Source organism: Esox lucius, chromosome 17 (genome assembly GCF_011004845.1).
Source record: "Esox lucius isolate fEsoLuc1 chromosome 17, fEsoLuc1.pri, whole genome shotgun sequence".
NCBI classification, from domain to species: domain Eukaryota; kingdom Metazoa; phylum Chordata; class Actinopteri; order Esociformes; family Esocidae; genus Esox; species Esox lucius.
In genome coordinates, this window is record NC_047585.1 from 19,061,183 (window position 1) to 19,081,968 (window position 20,786).

Here is a 20,786-nt window from a genome sequence, read left to right on the forward strand (position 1 = left end):
AATGGTTTTGTCTGCTATGCGGTCAGGCTTCATTAAACTAAACAACATAATCTGCTTTAGACAACGATCTTAAAAAAAAAATGGTGTGCTGTTTCATGTATTTGGCAGACATCAACACATCCTAATTAAAAGACTCAGCAACCAGGGGTTCTCAAAGGACAACACAGGTTTCTTCAATGTCTATTATGCAATTTGATTCCCCTCATCAACACGTCTTCAAAGAGCACCTGCAGCAAATTGGGATGTTCATCCCCGTCATATTCCCTAAAGTATTACATATACAAACCATGTAACAAAAATCAGGCAACAATGTGATCAAACTTGCCTTGTCTTTAACCAGCTAAAATGAAACCATTTGTTTGCTCTTGCACTATTGACAATGTAGGCATACGTTGTAATAGAGAAGCCTAATAGGGTAAAAGCAAATAGAGATCTCACTTAACAAACAAATCATCCCCAGACATCCCCATGAAATCACAAAATGATCCCCTGATGTCCCTAGGTTTAATCAAGGAAGTTTTGTCTCATTCCCAGTTGACACTAGGTAAGTCTCTATGGATGTTTGTAGATCATCAACATTGCACCAAAAAGCAGACATATGATTGATCAGTAGGTCTACCAATCATATTTATTTACATGCAATTGTTTAGCAATGGCAAACACATCTGTCAAGTGAACACAGGTGGATTTTGAGAAAGCACATACATTTCGAGAAGGGGCTGAGAAGATCTGCATAGCTTCGACCACAACTAGATGTGAGATTGGCAAAAACCAGTTACCCATTAAAAAAGGCATGTGTATAATCTCCATAGACTCTACTCACCATGTAGGAGATTGCGCGTGGTCCTCGTCATCAACAAAGTTGTTAAAAATCAGTTGTCATCCAGAACAATTTTTTTTAAGGAAAAATGCATGCTAGAATAATTAGCACCTCTATGAACAAAATGTAATTGGTGTACATTCCGATTCATTGATTTCACTTCTGAGTTAATCTGAGTCTCTGGGAATTCTGGAATTATCATCCATGAAATTGTGTTTCTCAAGTGTATACTGTAAATATGAGACTCTGATAGTCATCCCTCAACATGGGAAAGTCCAGAGAACACATGAATTAAATGAGAAAGATTATTTATTTTTCATTTCCACTGTTAGGTGAATAATTAAGAAATGGAAAACAAATGGAGCTGTGCGGAACCTGTCTGGAAGAGGACAAGTGCATTTTGCCCTCACAAACAGGGATTGGTTCAAGTGGCAAAAAAATCTCTATCGATCACAGTTGGTGAGATGCAGAAGTTGTTTACATTTTGGGATCACCAAGTCTCCAAAACTCCTATTAGACGCCATACCCTTGCCAAAAATGTTATTTAGATGGTTGGCCAGAAGAAAGTTCCTGCTCTCACTAAATCAGAGTTTGCAAAATGTCATTAAAACTTAAATATGGTGGTGGGTTTGGCATAAGAGCAATGGTAAAGCAGAAAATAACCTAATCTCTAAAATATGGTATTGGATCTACGATATTGTGGGGCTGTTTTACTTCCGAAGGCCCTGAGAGCATTTTTTAGGATACATTGCATGATGAACTCCATAAAGTACCAGGAGAATTTAGGTCAAAACTTGTCTTTGCCAGGAGGCTACAACTTAATCGTCTTTGAATTTTCCAGAAGAGCAATTATAGGAGGCGACTATAAGAGCTGTCACGGAAAAACAGGATCTTGGTGAGTACAGATGAAACCTCACGATAAACAATACATTCATTTGATTATTCCGTAGCATCCTTTATTAACATACCTTGTTATATATATATTAATATATAGTATACAAGCAATAATGTAATGTTTTTTCGGGAAAATATGTAATCCATTAATTCATCTGTCTGTGATATCCGTCTTGAAATCAAACAAACTTGCTGCTATGGTATCGGGGAACTACCGAGCAGTCAACCAATCAGAGACGAATTCCCACGGTATCATAATCCAATGAAAATTAGATCTTCATACTGCATGAGAAAAAACTCGAAACTCATTACAACGTGATAGTACACAGGTAAATTAAAATGCAGTTGAATCCATTAATAATGACCAAAGAAATTATCTCCGCTAACATAAGATTTTGTGATTTTTTTAGCACATGTACATGAGTAGCCTACTGACCAATTTATGAACGCATTTTGTTGAAAATGTACGCTCGACGCTAGGACTAGCCAGGAACCTGAAATTAACACGTTGAATTAATTATTTATAACTCGTCAGCAATCGAATGTGTTAACATGTTTTTCTAAATGTATGTTCCAGGACACATTTTATTGTCTTCGACATTTAACTCTTCAGGAGTTTCATTTCGTGTAGCTTGTGCATGTGTTCCTTATTAATTCTTTGTCTAACGTGGATGTGCCTGTACCTTTTCATGTCACATTTTCAACGCAGTGTGCATTGCTTCTTGTAAGCGCACGGTAATATTGTCTTGGAGTTGTGCTCGAGGCTTTATAGCCTGACGTCAAATAGACATATCTACTCTGTTTTTAGCTGGCAGACCTGACCATATCGTTTTGCTGTCAGTGCATCTGCTTTGACGTAACTTTATTAAGATTGGGCACGAGATACAACTCAGAAAATGTAATTTAAAATAACGTACAGCTGAAAATCTTACTTTTAAAAGTGAATATTATGTAAAGCTATACCAAAATTACGTTGTGGTCCTTTACTAGTATGTGGATATAGATTACGTTTAAAAAAATTTTTTTAAAAAACTTACAAGAACAATTCAGGTTATATAGTAAAGATGATTTTATCTTGATTTCTTTTATCTTGCCTGTTCAGCATTCAATCTAACAACCTTTCGGTTACTAGTCCGTTGCTCTAACTGATAAGTTACTGGTCAGTGGTCAGATGGTCAATCTGTTAGCCTATACAAATATATTTGTATTGTTTGGTAGTACAACTAAATTATTGGTATAGGCTATTATGTAGGCTATTATATAAATGTGGAAACAGTGAGCTTACATTTTTGGTTGTTTTCATTTGTCCTGTTTCACACGTGTTCAAGACGTGTTGTAGCGTATATGAATTAGGAAACGTTTTTGCATATCCCACACTGTCTGCGCACCCATTGGGGGTTTCAGACTGGGGTCGCCGGTTATACGGAGAAGCAAATATATTATATGAATGTACATGCAAACGTTGCGTATTTCATAAAATAATACTGATGTTACTAATTTGTTTTTGACAATTTTAAATGTCTTCATGTTTTCCTATTCACCTTTGGCCGTGTTTGATCTTGTCTCTTGCCAGAACCAACATAGATAATGCAGATCCCTCCTCAGCTTCCTTAGGTGACCACTCTTTGGTGTAAAAGCACTAGGCTAATGACCAAACTGTCAGGTAGAAGTATAATTTGTTCTGGTCTGCAACACAACTAGGACATCCTCATCAAGACATGTAATTGACTCTCTTTTCCAGGAAAGTGGAGACTAATGTGAGGTCCATCTGTTCCCTGCAGTTAGTTAGGGTAGGTTCTTGTCCATACAGCTAGCTACCATGCTGATGTACCTGTCCATAAAGCTGGCTACCATGGTGATCTTCTTGTCCATGAAGCAAGCTACCATGGTGATGTTTCTGTCCATACAGCTAGCTAACATGTTTGATATTCCTGTCCATACAGCTAGCTACATTTCGTAATATTCCTGCCCATACAGCTACTGTAGCTACCATGGTAATGTTCCTGTCCATACAGCTTGCTAACATGGCGTTAGTATATTCCTGGCCATACAGCTAGCTACCATGGTGACATGCTGGCCTTCCAAGAGGAAAGCTAATTTCTGACCCATACCTACTCTGTGGAGTCTGTGTGGTTACAGTGCAATGTAACATAGACTCAGAAGGATTAAGGGGGGAAAGTAGAATTTTTTTTGGACACATAACGTTATGTGTCTGCTGTGTCCTTAATAACAGGCATTTGCCAACCTGCCTTACTCCAACTCTGTAACTAATACTCAGAGAAAGATACTTACACAGCAGATGGACTCAGGCCATGTTTACCAGGAACAGAACACCAACTGTGGGGACATCTGGCCTGGTACTGACTTAATCTCTGAAACGTCAGATCCCCAGACCCCATGTCGTTCTCCAGCCCTGCCCTTGTTTTATATTCCCTCATATTTCCTGGGGCTTCCAGGAAGTAGCCCTGTGGTTCTGCTTAGCAGCAGAAATCCATCTGACATGAGAAGGAGGAGTGGAGAGTGCCTCTGACTATCTGTCCATTCCTTATAGTGGAGTGAAGACAGGTTAGGATGGGAGGAAGACCCTTGGACATTCCTCTTTTCCTCTGAAGTGTCCCGAAGGTTTAAAATGATGTCCACTGAAAACATGGCCACGCATTGTCTTAGGCAACAGTATGTTCTGATGAGTTGTCTGTTACACTTGATGTTTTGAATCACATCTTTTCATAAGTTTTAATAGCTAGTCATGGATTTGTAGTCGGATAACGGAGCTCTGGGCTAAACCTGGTGTGGGTCTCCATCCCAACCAAGTTATTTTGGTTTTATCGCATACGGTGGGGAGAACAAGTATTTGATACACTGCCGATTTTGCAGGTTTTCCCACTTACAAAGCATGTAGAAGTCTGTAATGTTTATCATAGGTACTCTCCAAATGTGAGTGACGGAATCTAAAACAAAAATCCAAAAAATCACATTGTATGATTTTTAAGTAATTAAATTGCATTTTATTGCATGACATAAGTATTTGATACATCAGAAAAGCAGAAGTTAATATTTGGTAAAGAAACCTTTGTTTGCAATTACAGAGATCGTAGGTTTCCTGTAGTTCTTGACCAGTTTTGCAGACATTGCAGCAGGGATTTTGGCCCACTCCTCCATACAGACCTTCTCCAGATCCTTGAGGTTTCGGGGCTGTGGCTGGGCAATACAGACTTTCAGCTCCCTCCAAAGATTTTCTATTGGGTTCAGGTCTGGAGACTGGCTAGGCCACTCCAGGACCTTGAGATGCTTCTTACGGAGCCACTTCTTAGTTGCCCTGGCTGTGTGTTTCGGGTCGTTGTCATGCTGGAAGACCCAGCCACGACCCATCTTCAATGCTCTTACTGAGGGAAGGAGGTTGTTGGCCAAGATCTCACGATACATGGCCCCATCCATCCTCCCCTCAAAACGATGCAGTCGTCCTGTCCCCTTTGCAGAAAAGCATCCCCAAAGAATGATGTTTCCACCTCCATGCTTCACAGTTAGGATGGTGTTCTTGGGGTTGTACTCATCCTTCTTCTTCCTCCAAACGTGGCGAGTGGAGTTTAGACACATGATCTTCTCCCATTCCTCCTCTGGATCATCCAGATGGTCATTGGCAAACTTCAGACGGGCCTGGACATGCGCTGGCTTGAGCAGGGGGACCTTGCATGCGCTGCAGGATTTTAATCCATGACGGCGTAGTGCGTTACTAATGGTTTTCTTTCAGACTGTGGTCCCAGCTCTCTTCAGGTCATTGACCAGGTCCTGCCGTGTAGTTCTGGGCTGATCCCTCATCTTCCTCATGATCATTGATGCCCCACTAGGTGAGATCTTGCATGGAGCCCCAGACAGAGGGAGATTGACTGTCATCTTGAACTTCAAATAATTGCTCCAACAGTTGTTGCCTTCTCACCAAGCTGCTTGCCTATTTTCCTGTAGCCCATCCCAGCCTTGTGCAGGTCTACAATTTTATCCCTGATGTCCTTACACAGCTCTCTGGTCTTGGCCATTGTGGAGAGGTTGGAGTCTGTTTGATTGAGTGTGTGGACAGGTGTCTTTTATACAGGTGACAAGTTCAAACAGGTGCAGTTAATACAGGTAATGAGTGGAGAACAGGAGGGCTTCTTAAAGAAAAACTAACAGGTCTGTGAGAGACGGAATTCTTACTGGTTGGTAGTTGATCAAATACTTATGTCATGCAATAAAATGCAAATTAATTATTTAAAAATCATACAATGTGATTTTCTGGATTTTTGTTATAGATTCCGTCTCTCACAGTTGAAGTGTACCAATGATAAAAGACCTCTACAAGCTTTGTAAGTAGGAAAACCTGCAAAATCAGCAGTGTATCAAATACTTGTTCTCCCCACTGTAGGTTGTCAAGAGACACCTCTGGTCCTGGGCATATCTGTTTGAATGTTGTCATTCCACTCTGTCATTTCACTTGGTCAATCACTTATCTTACATTGTCAGCGCCTGTCTTGTATGTCATTAGAGGCATTGCGGAGTTGGCTGATACGCCCCATCTCCTGAACTCCCTTGCCCAATGCATCCTCAGGGTTCTCACCTCCTGTCCCAAGACCTGCTGTGAGACACTCATCCCCTCTTAATCTGAGATCCCTCTGAAGTTGGGGCTCCAATTTCTCACTCACATTTTCCCTAAGATGGCCTTGGTCACACATTTAGCTGACTGGGATGGTGCCATGTGCCCTAAAAAATGTTTCTTCAGTCTGTTGTATTGAAAGTGTCTTTTTTTTGCCAGTATAACTAAATATTATTTTTGCACTGGTTGAATTTACCTTCTTACTCTTAAAAAAATAAATAATTATGGGGAGACAGTTTCTTAGAACTTTTATTTTCATAATTAATCTAAACCTTTTTGAGAATTTGGATTCTCTTTAGGCTATATAAGATATTCTAGGACTTTGTTAATCATATGAAATATGAATTGATAACTGAGCCATATCTAATATTATCTTAGAATGTGCACATAGTGTCTTCTGATAGGGCAGAGGGGGAGTTTCCCTGCCCCCTAAGGGGGGAGTGAAAGGGGTCTGTGTAGACTAATGCCCTTCTTGAAGGACCCCAGGGCTTTATTTGCACATCATCAAGTTAAGCTAGTATAATACACTGCCAGGAAAAGCAATAACACCCCCCATACTTTCAACTCCCTCATTCCCTTCAAAGATCAGAAATATATTCAATGACATGCAAAGTGTGTTGGGTTTAAATATATGAATATAACCCAAATTCATATTTTGTTTTCCTGCCCTTCAGTTTGCTTTATAAGGCTCCATAATTTGCACAACTACAATGTGACAATCCTGCGAGCTGATGGAAGAGAAAGGCCGGCCCTGGTATACGAGAGGTGGGCGGACCCTGGTATACGAGAGGTGGGCGGGCCCTGGTATACGAGAGGTGGGCGGGCCCTGGTATACGAGAGGTGGGCGGGCCCTGGTATACGAGAGGTGGGCGGGCCCTGGTATACGAGAGGTGGGCGGGCCCTGGTATACGAGAGGTGGGCGGGCTCTGGTATACGAGAGGTGGGCGGGCCCTGGTATACGAGAGGTGGGCGGGCCCTGGTATACGAGGTGGGCGGGCCCTGGTATACGAGAGGTGGGCAGGCTCTGGTATACGAGAGGTGGGCGGGCTCTGGTATATGAGTTGACATAGAATGGCTCCATTCCACAGGAACAACTGACTGGGGGTTCTGTGGAGGTCAGAGGAGGTGGAGGATGTGTTGGAGGGGTCTTGGCAGTATCCTGTCCTGGTGCCAACTCAATTTCTCTCCCCTACAGCCATCCCTTCTCTCCACCATGACACCCTGTTACTCTCATTAACAACCATGGACCCTTTGTTGAAGGATTAGTGTCTTATCTTGGACGTGGGACCTCATTTAAACTGGGTTAATATAACCTAGTCTGGCACAATGCCTGGGCTCGTTCTTGCTCTCTCTCTCTCTTATTTGCTTTCTCTTTCTATTTTTGCTACAGCGGGGTCAGCCTGATCCCTCCTATTCTCTCCAGCTGGGGATCGTGTGCCACAGAGCACCCAGAGAATTAGTTCCCATCGTTACTTTGAATGTGATTACATTTTTTGTTGTTCTTTTGCTGAAGGAGTGCACACTGAACACATTTTGCCAGCAGGTACATTGAGCAAGGGTTGTCTAAGTTTAGGGGGGGACAGCATGTGCACTTTGGGGTCAGAGGACTGGAGGAAATCAACCCAGGCTGCTTGACACAGAGACGTACTGTGACGGTGTCAGGTTCTATAACTATGTTTATCTCTGTACAGCATCATTCTCGCTCTCCATCAACCTCACTTTTTTCTTCCTGTTCTAATCGGTATCCTCCTCTGTGCCCTCATCTGAATAATGTTTTAGTGGGGCAGCCTATGGCTGAGTTATGTGGTTGGGAGACCAAGGGACACTGTTACATGAGGTTGACTCTCCAGTGTCTAAGTGGGTCTCCCAGCGTTCCACAGAGATGGGCTGCCACAGGAGAGCCATCAGAACAGAACTAGGAAAGTAGTGATGTTGTGGAATTATTGAGCAGGAAATGAGGACAGAGGGTTTTTTTAAAAGGCACTTTCTGATCACTCTGACACTAGCCTTGTTGAACACCAGGTAGCATTACAACTACAGGATTTTAAAACTAAGACTGCATGAGATTTTTTGGACCGACTCATGTCTTGTTCCGTTTCCCCATTAAATAAAACTCCCCTTGAGTCGTATCTGAAAATGTCAATCTCACTTGATTTGTTTTCTGACATTTCATTTAGTCTAGAGTACTCTGAGTGTTTTTCTTGTTATTGCCAGTATTTTTATTCTGTGTTTCAGTTAGTGTTTTTATCAGTCTTTTATTAAGTGCTTGCTGCATGCATGCATACTAAATCTGTCTGTGCTCTGTCAGATTGCTGTGTTCCATGACTTGAGCTGCAGTACTTTTCCACTGTGTTCTGCAGCTGTCTCGATCTCTGCTGTGGGTCTCAGGTGTGGCGTGCTCATTGGACCAGGTCCAGGTTTCCCATCAACCCCCATCCATGGGCTATCATCAGACCCACCACAGAATACACAGGCTGGCCAGTCCACCACAGCAGCCAGCCACACAGCCGGCATATACTCAGTTCTTTAGCACAGGCTGAGAATGATTCAGCAAGTCATACAGACTGAGAGATCTTGTTTTTAAGCTATAAAACTTATATACCACTGGTCAGGGCTGTTCTTAGTGCCTGGATACAGCAGGGCCTGGATCATGCTCTTAGCCATAGTACAGGATTGCCTAACAAAAGCCAACCTGAGGTGCCATACTGACATTAAACACCAGTTTCCAACATAAGTAGAACAGTAATATAACTGACTTGTTCCAGAGGGAATTAATGATCCAATACTTTTTTGAGTGCTATTATGAGGTTGAAATAAGAACATTAATAATGTTCCCTGATTTTTTATTTTATTTTTCATCTCATTTTACGCAAATGAAAGGCATGTTCAATTGGATTTTAATCTGGAGATTAGTTTGGCCAGTCAAGGACCTTCTACTTTTTGGCCTAGAAAAACTCCCCAGTTGCACTATGGCACTATGGTTAGGATTTGTTGTCTTTCTGTACGATGAAGCAATATCGAGTGAGTTTGGAGGCATTTGCTTGTTCTTTAACAGACAAGATGTTTTCTGTACACTTCAGAATGAATTCTGCTACTTTTGCCAGTTTCAGTGGCAGCCGTACATGCCCAGGCTGTAACACATTTTCACTGATAAGGATGTATTTTGACAGCCTTTCCTTCTCCACACTTTAATCTTTCCAGCACTATGAACACACTTCCAGAACTCAGCTGGCTATTTTAGGTGCTGTAACCTTACCATCCTGTTTTTAAAGCTAACTGGTGGTTTGTCCCTTCAAAGTCGTTCTGCTGGAGAGGTCCTCTGCAGGTGGTAGCGGCTGACACATCCACACCTCCTGGAGAGTGTTCTGATCTGGGTCTTTTGTCATTATGGTGAGCATCCACTGTTCAGGTCTTCCTTGGCCTACCAGGTTGTTTGCGGTTTCTGAGCTCACCCGTGCTTTCCTTCTTCTTTATGATCTTTCAATATGTTGTTTTTGGTAAGCCTCATGTTTTGGCTGTTTTGGATAAATTGTTTGATATTTTTCAGCCTCATAATTACTTCTGGGATTTTCACTATCTCATGCTAACAGAAACCAATAGCAGACTCCAAAGGCAAACACACAGCCTAAAATTCCCACTAGACATTGGCAGCTCTCTTATGCCTGCACAAATATTGGGATGAAAAACACCTGACTAACCAGAAACACCTTTCAAGGTTACTGTCCGAGTACTTTTGGTGCCCCTACATAGGGGGACTATTTATTAAAAGACATCAATTTATAGGTCAGTGGCCCTCTCATGCCAGGGATTTTGGCCCAAAATGAAGTGATAGGGATGGAACAGTCCACAGATGTGAATTGATGCCCATTTTAATTGATTGTGTAATTGTGCATGATTCCCAGGAAAACAAATCTAAAATCTACCAGTGCTGTGGTCATCTCATGCGCTTAAACTTAGATCGATGCATATCATAGAATCATTATTTTATTTTCCCCTGTTCGAAAACACCTTAAATATTTCAACTGAATTGATGCTTCCTGATAAATTATCCATCTACTTATATGCTATCTATCTAAGCCTCTGGAGAACGTGCAGTGTACATACGCTGCTACAGTGTGGATTTGAGTTGACCTACTTCTCTTTTAGCAAGAGCTCTTTCTTTCAACCCTTTAGTGTCAAATCAGGCATAAAATACCAGAAAATAGAATATTATATACTGGCTTTATGTAAGTTAACCGTAGATGGGTTGCGCCTGGGCTCTCAACCTTACCGGCCCCACAAAACAAAGGCTTGAACACCAGCAGGTGTACAGTAGCCTAACACAAAGTGTAGAAAGACCAATGAGTAGATCCAGTGGCACACAATCACAATTAAACAGTATTAACGAACAATGTGAACGAATAGTAGAGCCTTAGAAACATCAAAGGACGGCACGTCACGCTTTAACTGCTGGGCTAGCTGCTAACTAAGCAGCTAATGTTACCTCTGAGGAAGAGGTGGAATACATCCTACTACCAGCTGTTAACACTCTGTCTTCTATAAATATGAAAACATCCAAACATGTTAATGAAAAGTACCTACTAGTATCTGATAGTATCACTCTGATTCGCCTCAAAGAGGAAACAAAAAACAATTGCAAGTGTGTTAGAAATGTCAGGGCCAATGTCTGGTCCCAGTCTGCTCATGCTGTCCAGACTACATTTTTCCATGTGACACATCCTCCCTCTGAGAAGCAGCGTGAACCCCCCCCCCCCATCCCTTTGTCTCCTCTCCATGGCAGTTTCCTGGGCATTTCAGCCATGTGCTGACCAGTGTCGATAGGCATTTCGTACTGTCTGGCTAACCTGTACCGGACCTACACAAAGCACAAAACAGGCATGCAGGTTGCTGTGAAGTGCATGTGTGAGGTCTGTTGTTTGGCACATCCTCAAGGGAACCAATCCTGGCTGTGTGCGTGGAGGGGATGCTGAGATATGTAGTGCTGTGTTGCTGTCCAGGCTTCTCAGGCTGTTAACAGGAGATATGTGGACTGCTGGCATGTAGGTCCAGAGGTGTTTGACCGCTGTTATGTTTATGGTTTGAGGTGGAGTGTTAATAAACCAAAACCAGAACGCATGTGCATTCTCTGTTGCACACACCACAGGTTATGTCCTTCAGTGAGAAATACCCAAATGTGCCAGTTATATTGGGACATTTCTATTGGGGTAATTAGCTTTTTCTCTTCCTAAAATATGGACCGACCTGGCTGAACTTGTCTTGTGTGTACCTGCATCCTTCATTGGCCCGATGGTGCTGTTTTTTACTTCCTACTCGGTTTGTCCAAGAGCTTAGTGACTCACCTACCGCACTGCTTTGAAGTATGGTAGAAAATACACAAACAGGGTTTAGAATGGGCCCCAGAGTGTTGGCAGGGCATAATGGAGTGAATTCCATTGTGCTATTTTGGTAAAATTCCTGTTAGGTAACAGGTACTTCAGTGTCTGCGAGTGTGTTTGTTTCATGGATGCCTCCCTTCCATCCTCAGTTGTTCATGTGCTGTGTGCCTGCCTGCCTGATGTAGGTTTGTAGGTCAGCTAAGATGTGGAAGGCTCTTGTTCACGACTCATCAATGGCACCATGTTGCCCTTGTGTAATGTCAAGTACAGCAAATAGCGACCAGATTGAATCACTATAAAATTCAGTTGTTGAATTTATATCATACAGAAGGAGAAATAAATAGGCAGTGCTGCAGTCTGACCAGTTGGGTTTGACCAGGGTTCTGGAAGGTGCGTGAGTTTTTACCAAGTGTAAACGTGCCCAAAGAATGTCACTGCACTGTGTTAAAAAGATACAGCATTCCAGCCGTAAATGACTGTCAGTTAATGATGTTTGTCTTTATGTTTGTCTGCCTGTGTGTGTTGGGAGGGAGTTGTGTAAGTCTGTATGAATAGCAAGTAGCTCTGTGGTATTATAAGGGGGGCTTACATGGTGACCCTTAAAGACGTGGTCAGTAGCACACTGATCTGACATGATCTGGACTGATCTGTCTGCCTGGGTAATTGGCTGACACTGAGCCAGCAGAGCCTGTTCTGTTGCACCAGCATAGAGAGAGGTCGGCATAGAGAGGTGTGACATTGTTAACTGTAGAACTACGGTCAATCATGGTTAATGTAGTATTACTGCTGACTTTGTACCTAGTAGACTTGCTGTAGTCTGTAGTCTGTTCCATTCTAAATATGTTCCAAAGGACTTAGAAGATGTTCCCCAAAATTCCTAGAGGTGCGATATAGAAATAACTTAGGATGTTGTTGTAGAGTCAAGTTTGGTGGGTTGTCTGTGACTGTGATTGATGGGTGAATTTAGCTTACGGTGTTAGCTTGCTTGTATACGCACACCAAGATAGAAATGACTTTCAATACCAGCCACTTCAAGCAATGTTAACACTATTACCATTTAGTAGGCTTGCTAGGGGATGTGGTCAGAAATGGCATGTTAACCGTGAGCTGCAGGCCAGAGGGTTGCCAGTTCAAGACCAGGTCCAGGCATTTGTTTAAAATCCCAATCTTTAGCCATTACCCTAACCAGTCAGAATCAGTCTAAAAACCAGGACTTGTCGTAAGAGAAAATGGTTATTAAGATGTACGTTTTGAGTTGTGATTGCTACAGCCCAAGAGCATCAAATGCCAACTCATTGTTTATGGACAACGTTGTACATGACTGTTAAACCTTGACATCTTATTGGTGTGAGAGCTACAGCTCTCTGGATTCACTCCAACAGCGCTTGTCTTCTGTCTGATGTCACTCAGCACCTTCATATTACCCTCAACTCCAGTTACTCCACTGCCCTGCCCAACATGCCTCAGGCCTCCTGTGGAAAAGAAGCAGGCCAGTTGACGTCCTACAACAACCGGACCTTTTTCTCATCTTTAATGCGAAGAAACTAGGTTGGTGACAACTTCTTCAGAATGTTAGTAGAATCCAGCACTCCAGTGCCTTAGAATGTTATCTTGACTGCTGGAGGCTTCCAATCCATTCAGAGTTATTTCCCTCAGAAACGGGTCCAACAGGTCTTGTGAGTCTCTCCATAGTCCACACACCCAGTTCCAGTTTTCTGTAATGCTTGGGCCCCCACCTAATGTCTTTCAAGTGACTGTTAAAAGTAGGGCAGCAACTGGAGGCTGTCAGGTAAGAGATGAATGGTTAAGATTTGGCCAGAGACTCCATTAAGATGTGGAGGATGTCATGTCAATCTGTGTGTGTCTGAGTGTGGTAGTTCATGCTGTTCTATTTGGTGGCCCACTTCTACTAAGAGGCTAGATTAGGGAGATTACTGTAAGGATTGCTGCAGCTGCTATCTTTGGTCTGAGGTGAACCAGCCAATGTCTATCCCCTTGTCTGCCACTTAACCTCACATAAACACAAACACACACACACACAAAACTCTGTAACTCTTTTGCAGTCACTGGCCATTCTGTGAATGAGAACTGTTTTTCTTCATCGTTGGCTTTGCTAATCTGGGTCGAGAAGGGATAGATACACTGTCAGTACTTGTTCCTGTTGGTTGTTCTTTGTTCAGTGTCCCTGTCAGTATTTGTTCCTGTTGGTGGGTCTTTGTTCAGGGTCTCTCTCAGCAGTTGTTCCTGTTGGTGGGTCTTTGTTCAGTGTCTCTGCCAGTACTTGTTCCTGTTGGTGGATCTTTGTTCAGTGTCTCTGCCAGTACTTGTTCCTGTAGGTGGATCTTTGTTCAGTGTCTCTGTCAGTACTTGTTCCTGTTGGTGAGTTTTGTTCAGGGTCTCTGTCAGCACTTGTTCCTGTTGGTGGATCTTTGATCAAGTTCTCTATCAGTACTTTCCATAGGCAAAAGTAATATATTGGAATATATTTTTACAAAATGTGTATGCGTGTATTTGAATCTATTTAAATGACAGATATCAAAATGTGTACATATATTTAAATATATGTATGAAAGTATATTGAATTATTAAAGTTTTGGCCACATTCACATATTTCCCCTGTACCCCTGTCTGCCCTGTCCAACCCATCAAACACTCTCCGACAACATCCTAAAATATTTAAATGTTTTATTCATTATTATTTATTTGATTTAATTGTGTATTTTAGAAATATATTCAACCAATTTATTTTATAATTTTTTGGTTTTATTCCAATATATTATTTGTATTATTGTATGGGTTGTTCCCATCAGTGGGTCTTTGTTCAGGGCCTCTGTGTTCAGGGTATACGTCAGCTGTATAGCTCTATAGGCAATGTCAGTCCCCTGGAAGACAACTAACAACATTGGTATTTTCCCTGAGGACAACCTTCACGATATTATTTGCACCATCACAGTCCGATGGCTATTTGTTCAATACTAAACATTGTGTTTCTCTCCAGGTCTTTAGTCAGAACGTTAGACCTGTTCTACTGTGTTTGTGTGATTTTGGCATGTTATGTGGGCACTGGGTGGGCCTTATTTTCTCGCCAGTCTCCTCCCCTCTCCCCCACACAGGTTCTGAATGAGGAAATGCAGCTTGTTGTGTCAGGTTGCTTAAAGGAATACAGAAGAAAAAACGCTGAGTTTGAGCGAGCCCTCCCTCCCTCTGTTATTCCACTGTTTCCTCCCCGTTTTCCCCTCCCCCAGGACCCCTCCAGTCCTCTTTGTTTACTCACTCTCTTCCCTCACAAAGGTTACCGCCCAACAACCTGCTACGCTTGTGGTTGGTAGAAGTGGTCTTAGTGGGCGGGTCTGTGTCTGTGTATGTGCGTGTGTGTGTGTGTTTCTGCTCGTGACAGTTTCACCAGTCAGCAAGGCTGTCAGAAGGGTTCCAGTGGGCAGCAGGCACAGTGTTCAGTCAGGCTGTGAGCAGCAGATGCCGTGTTGAGCTCCGCACACAAAGAACCTTCTATTCCTACACTTCTCTGTTTACTTTCCAAAGCCAGGAGAAAAGGAATTTCAGCTCAACAACCGCCAAGACAATATTTCTGTCTTCCTGTTCCTCTTCGTTTTCCTCTCCGTATCCCTCCTGCACAGAAAGGAGAGAACCATCCAGCCTCCTCCAAGGGCACCGACGAAAAGCAGGAACTACAATAAAAGACAGAGAGAGAGGAGCTCTGAGGAGGCTGTTCAACGTGTGTGTGTGTGCGTGCGTGCGGTGGTCTGTGGGTTCGTTTTCGTCCTCGCTGCACTGAGTGTCCCTGCGGAGGGAGACTGATGCGCGTGGCGTGGCTGTGCTCAGGGCTCGGTGGAGGATGAGTCCGTCCGTGATGGCTCAGGGCGGGCCGGCCAAGCAGCAGCAGCAGCAGCTCCAGAACTACCTGGAGAAAGGGGTCCCGCTGGAGCCCTTTATGCACCAGGTGGGGGGCCACAGCTGCGTGCTGCGTTTCGGGGAGCAGACCATCTGCAAGCCCCTCATCCCCCGAGAGCACCAATTCTACAAGAGCCTACCCATCGCCATGAGGAAGTTCACTCCCCAGTACAGAGGTAAGAGACTGTAACCCCAACCCACCCCGACCCCAAACGTTTACCGTCTCCCTGGTGTCATCTACTGTGTGGGCCTTGGTTGTGTTGCTGTGACATGTCTCGGTCTTCATCATATCCCACTCCCTTCCTGCCAGTCGATTGGGATGGTTTGCCGTTGTAACAAGGGGAGGTTACGGGCTTGGTTTTTAGTCCCCGTCTGTGCTTTTCTGGGTTCGGACCATACCCCTCCCCAGACGGAGCAGGTGGGTTGGTTCTGTGGGTTCTTTGAGGTCCAGGGTAGGAGGTCCTGGAAGGCCCGGCCGTAGCATTGACACACCGCCACCAGCCCTGCCTTCCTGGTCCTGTGTGAAAAAGCTGAGGAGGTAAGAGACACCGAGACAAGTGGGACCTAGGGTTTCTCTGGCCAGTGGAGGGACGGTACATTACAAGAGAGACCCTCTGCATTCTTCCCCATACGGGTCTGTTGCTACTACGTCTGGGTTGGACTCCAGTGACAGGAAGTCAGGAAATGTCAAGAAATCATACATTCGGAGAGTTGATTTCTTTGGTCGGGTTCTGATCCTCATGCCTTCTCTTCTCTTAACGCACATGGACCCAACATTTTGTGGAGCATCTTAAACAGTTACATGATTTAACTGAACAGTGTTTTAACAAGTGTGTTATATATTGCTGTGTTATGTTGTACTGCAGCTCTTTGTCTTTTATTTTGTCCCTGACACACTTATCTGTATATTTTTATCCTTATCTCATTTCCCTGTGAGTTACTGTACCTTTCCATGTATGGATTTGCAGCTGTTTTGCCTAATCAAGAAGGGAATCCCCACCACAAAGAGATGGGGTGTCTGGAGTAGGGCTGGTTTTGGATGGGACAAATTGGGTCATGACTCATGGGGGGTGGTTAAATGGTGTACGTGCTGAATGGGTTACCATTAGTGACTGAAATAGGCTTTGAGTTCATCCGTCTATGGAAACTGCAGACTGTATGTTGCTTTGCTCTTCAGTTGTTGAAAGACTGTATTTGTATGACTATGTTGTCCTCATTGGTTGTTGTGGCTGTGGGATTAGAGTTAGTTTTATTTTGCTCTGTTGTCTACTGTATTACCGCTTATTACTTGTATATTGCTTCGATAAACCAAGACAAATCCATTTAAATAAATTGGTTTTTGATTGCATCTGCTCATGCCCTTGTGTGGTTATTGTTTGGTTATTTCCTTCTCTGCATGGTTCATATTGATTGGGTTTGATCAGCTACACACTGTAAACAAATGTCAATGTGACACAGCCTCTATTGTCCCCAGTAAACGCCATGTCTCCTCAATCTACGGGTCCCCTTTCTCTTTTTGTCTCTCATCTCCTGTCTGTCTCGGTCATTCTCTGTCCGTGTCTCTCTTGATCTCTGTCCCTCTTTTCGTTGTCAATCTTTCTGTATATCTGCGTTGGGAGATCAGAATCTTTGTTATGGATTGTATATGTCCAGTTGAGAGACCAGGGCTGACCTCTCTGTAGATGCTGTAGAACTAAAAGAGTTACGGGTAAGAGACTCAGTACTTGCCAGTTACTTTTATTTTTGTTTGGGAAATTCAAACTGTTGAATTTAAAGTAAAAAAAATCACAAATTGCTTTGACTTTTATGAAGTTGATCGCTAACAGGTTTTTCCTCTGTGTGTGTCTCTGCATACCTCAGGTGTTGTATCTGTGAGCTTTGAGGAGGATGAAGAAGGCAACGTGTGTCTCATAGCGTACCCGCTACATGGTGACACCGGAGTGGGGGATGTGGAGAATATAGACCTGTCAGTCACTGGCGAGGCCAACGGCAAAGCACTGCAGTGGGGCAACAAGCAGCTGCCTCCCCGAAGCCTGAAGGACCCGCTCAACGACACCAGGTGAGAGACTGGTCAGAGACATCGTTAATAGAGACCTGGCCGAGGGACAGATTGTTAGGGTACTGGCCAGCTTGACCCACACGCCTGTACCTCAAATGCAACATACTATGCATGTTAACATTGTATCCACGTCCCTGCGCTCTCCCCCAGCCATGACCACGAGGTGATGGAATGGCTGAAGCAGGAGGAGGTACTCCTGGAGGGCAGAAACTCTATCCAGCACAACCCCTGGAGACTGAAACTCCAACAGAAACACCTGCAGAGGATGAAGGAGAACGCCAAGCACCGTAACCAGTACAGTATCCTTACAGCTCTGACCAAATGACATCACCGGCCTGGAGAGGTGCTCCACGTTAGGCGGCCGTGTCGTACTTGTAACTGTCGTTTTGTTTTTGTTACTGTTGAAGCAAGTCAATGTAATGCAAGGCTAGAGGTGTCTGTGTCAGGCTCATCTGAGGGAACTAGCGTCCGCTAAGCGATGCACGTCTTCCTACTGTGGAAGTGGAGAGAAATCCAGACCAAGTCCGTTAGGCTACGATATGATGCTCCTTGACTCAGGAACCCTTCCCAGAATTCATCCTGTTGGAGAACCTGACGTGGCGTCACACGGTTCCGTGCGTGCTGGACTTAAAGATGGGCACGCGGCAGCACGGGGACAACGTCTCCGAGGAGAAGAAGGTCATGCAAATCCGCAAGTGCCAGCAAAGCACCTCTGCCTCCATTGGTGTACGTCTCTGTGGCATGCAGGTGAGCTCCGTGTGGACCCCTGGGCCCCATGGTGGACGTCAGAGCAGAATGACAGGCGAGGGGAAATGTGTTTCTGAAGCCTTCCTCCTCCTCTCTCCTCTCCCAGGTGTACCAGTCAGACTCGGACCAGCTCATTTTCATGGACAAGTACACCGGGCGTAAACTGACCCTGTCGGGCTTTAAGGAGGCCCTGTTCCAGTTCTTCCACGATGGCCGGCATCTGCGCCACGAGCTGCTGTCCCCGGTGCTGCAGCGGCTCCGGGAGATGCAGGCGGCCCTGGAGGGCTGCGAGTCCTACCGCTTCTACTCCTCGTCCCTGCTCATCATCTACGACGGAGAGCTGGCCACCAAGCACGCGCACAGAGGCCCCGAGGACGGACTGTCAGAGGACGAGGAGGATGTAGAAGAGGAAGAAGACGAAGGAGCGGGTGCATTTGGGTTTCCGCACAGCTCTGTGTCCGGCAGTAGCAGCGGTGGCCCAGCTGCTCGGCGCCGTTTGGCCCTGTCCGACCCAGGCCCGTGCCCGGCTGTGGATGTGAGGATGATTGACTTCGCCCACACCACGTGCCCCGACTACGGAGACGGCGGAGTGGTGCATGAGGGCCAGGACACAGGCTACATCTTCGGTCTGCAGAACCTTATCACCATCATCTCTCAGCTGGAGGACCACGGAACAGACTAGAACACACACAGACTCCCATCTGTTTTGGACTCGCGGGAGAAACCAAACGGCACACTGAACTACGAAGGCTGGCCTTAGGGCACAGTGAGCATTGCGACAGCTTGCTTTTTCACAGGAGTTATTGTCTCTGTTCTTGGTGCTTCTTGTGTTTTTTTTTATCCTTAGGATATTAAAAGGGCCCTGAAGGTTTATGTTTTAAGATATTTTGTGTTTATTTGACTCAGTGAGTTGTTACCTTGCTCTGTCATGTGTTGAAGTTGCTCCTTTTACCCAGTTTTTTTATTTATGGGAAACAACACAAGGAAGTTTGGAATCAAGTCCAAGATTGCAAGCATGGATTCAGACTGTCCAAGGTGCCTGTTTTGTGCGCACACAAACCCATGCACTGATCTGGCTTCATACTACTGGTTGGGTACATTTATTTGAGAAAGCAAGAAACTGCTGTATCTGTGTGAAATGTGACTTGATGAGAGGAAAGGGAAAACTGTTATATCTTTTATTTTGCTTCCTGTACCAGTTTTAGCTATCCCTCTCCCTTCATATTCACAGAAGACTACGGTATATTCAGATAGCTTTTAGAAGACATACATGCTCTATAGATCTTTATTTCTTTTACTTGTTTGTAAACTAAATAAACTAAATATTTTAAAGTGAAGATACAAAGACTACATTCCATGTTATTAATGTTACAATAATAATATTTATGAATATTGTTATTTGACATGCCTGGATACTCATCTTGTATCTGTTTTTCCAGAGTTTGTTGGAGGAGAAATAAATTCTGTTTTGGTTGTGCTAAATGATCTGCTCAGTTGTCTGAATTCTCTGGGATGGCGTGGTTTGGGGCCAGGGAACAGTGACAGTAAATCACTAAACACTTGGTGGATGTTTTCGCTTACTAAATCCAATTGGTCATAATGGTTCTTAATATTTTTGCTTTTAAACTTGAAGGAACTCTGATTATATTACATAAATGATCGTGTTAATAACTAACTGTGAAATATGTACTTAAAACAACATTTGCCAAAAATGCAGATGGAAGTGAATACATTAAAAACAAATAGAAAATAGTAACACAAGGAATATATATATGAACAACTAGCCAAAATTGACAGCCTTAGTTTTTTTCTAAACAAGGTCAGGGTCAAATTGCAGGGTGACATCATCAGCAGGGATGTCATTGGAACTTCAGTAGCCCACTCCACACACAAGTGACTCCAACGCTCCAAAATGCATTAACTCCCCACACAAAAAACCTGCTCTCATTGGCTGCTGTTAGCATCAGAACGAGGGCCGTGACCAAATATCAATGCCACCAACCTGCACTGCATCGCAGGCTATCCAACCATGAGATGAGAGGCTGGTATTTACTGTAAGGAGCTTGTCAGTAGAAACCTTTTCCATGTAACAGTTTAATAAACAGCCCACTTTCAAAATCAGCATGTTGTTGTTTTTCTCTCGTGGGCAGCTGAGACCTTACCCTAACTCTAAACGTTAAGGTCTAAACCTAAAAGTAACCCCAATTCTAACAACACGCCCTGTTGTTTATCCTTAGCCACTAAGATGGAAATAACACTTTTTAAAGTTTTACATACTGTGTACGTACACACACAAGCACACACACACACAGAGACAGACAGTGGTTTATGCACATGCAAAGCGTGCAAGCTGTGGCT

At 43.8% G+C, this 20,786-nt stretch overlaps 1 protein-coding gene across 8 annotated transcripts; it reads left to right on the forward strand.

Annotated features, from left to right (window-relative positions):
• Window positions 1–1,942: 1,942 nt before the first annotated feature.
• On the forward strand, window positions 1,943–19,913 carry LOC109614610 (inositol hexakisphosphate kinase 2-like). Of its 8 annotated transcripts, none has more exons than XM_010881839.5 (7): window positions 1,950–2,043; window positions 13,124–13,261; window positions 15,349–15,798; window positions 17,483–17,681; window positions 17,832–17,980; window positions 18,253–18,428; window positions 18,535–19,913. In XM_010881839.5, exons 3-7 carry the CDS (start codon window positions 15,567–15,569, stop codon window positions 19,108–19,110), a joined length of 1,332 nt encoding a protein of 443 aa, XP_010880141.4. In that variant the 5' UTR covers window positions 1,950–2,043; window positions 13,124–13,261; window positions 15,349–15,566; the 3' UTR covers window positions 19,111–19,913. The 8 variants fall into 8 exon arrangements, with proteins under 8 accessions (XP_019911381.3, XP_010880141.4, XP_010880139.4 ...); XM_010881837.5 differs by having other exon boundaries at window positions 1,984–2,043; window positions 13,150–13,261; XM_020055822.3 differs by lacking the exon at window positions 13,124–13,261 and having other exon boundaries at window positions 1,943–2,043.
• The last annotated feature ends 873 nt before the right edge of the window (window positions 19,914–20,786 follow it).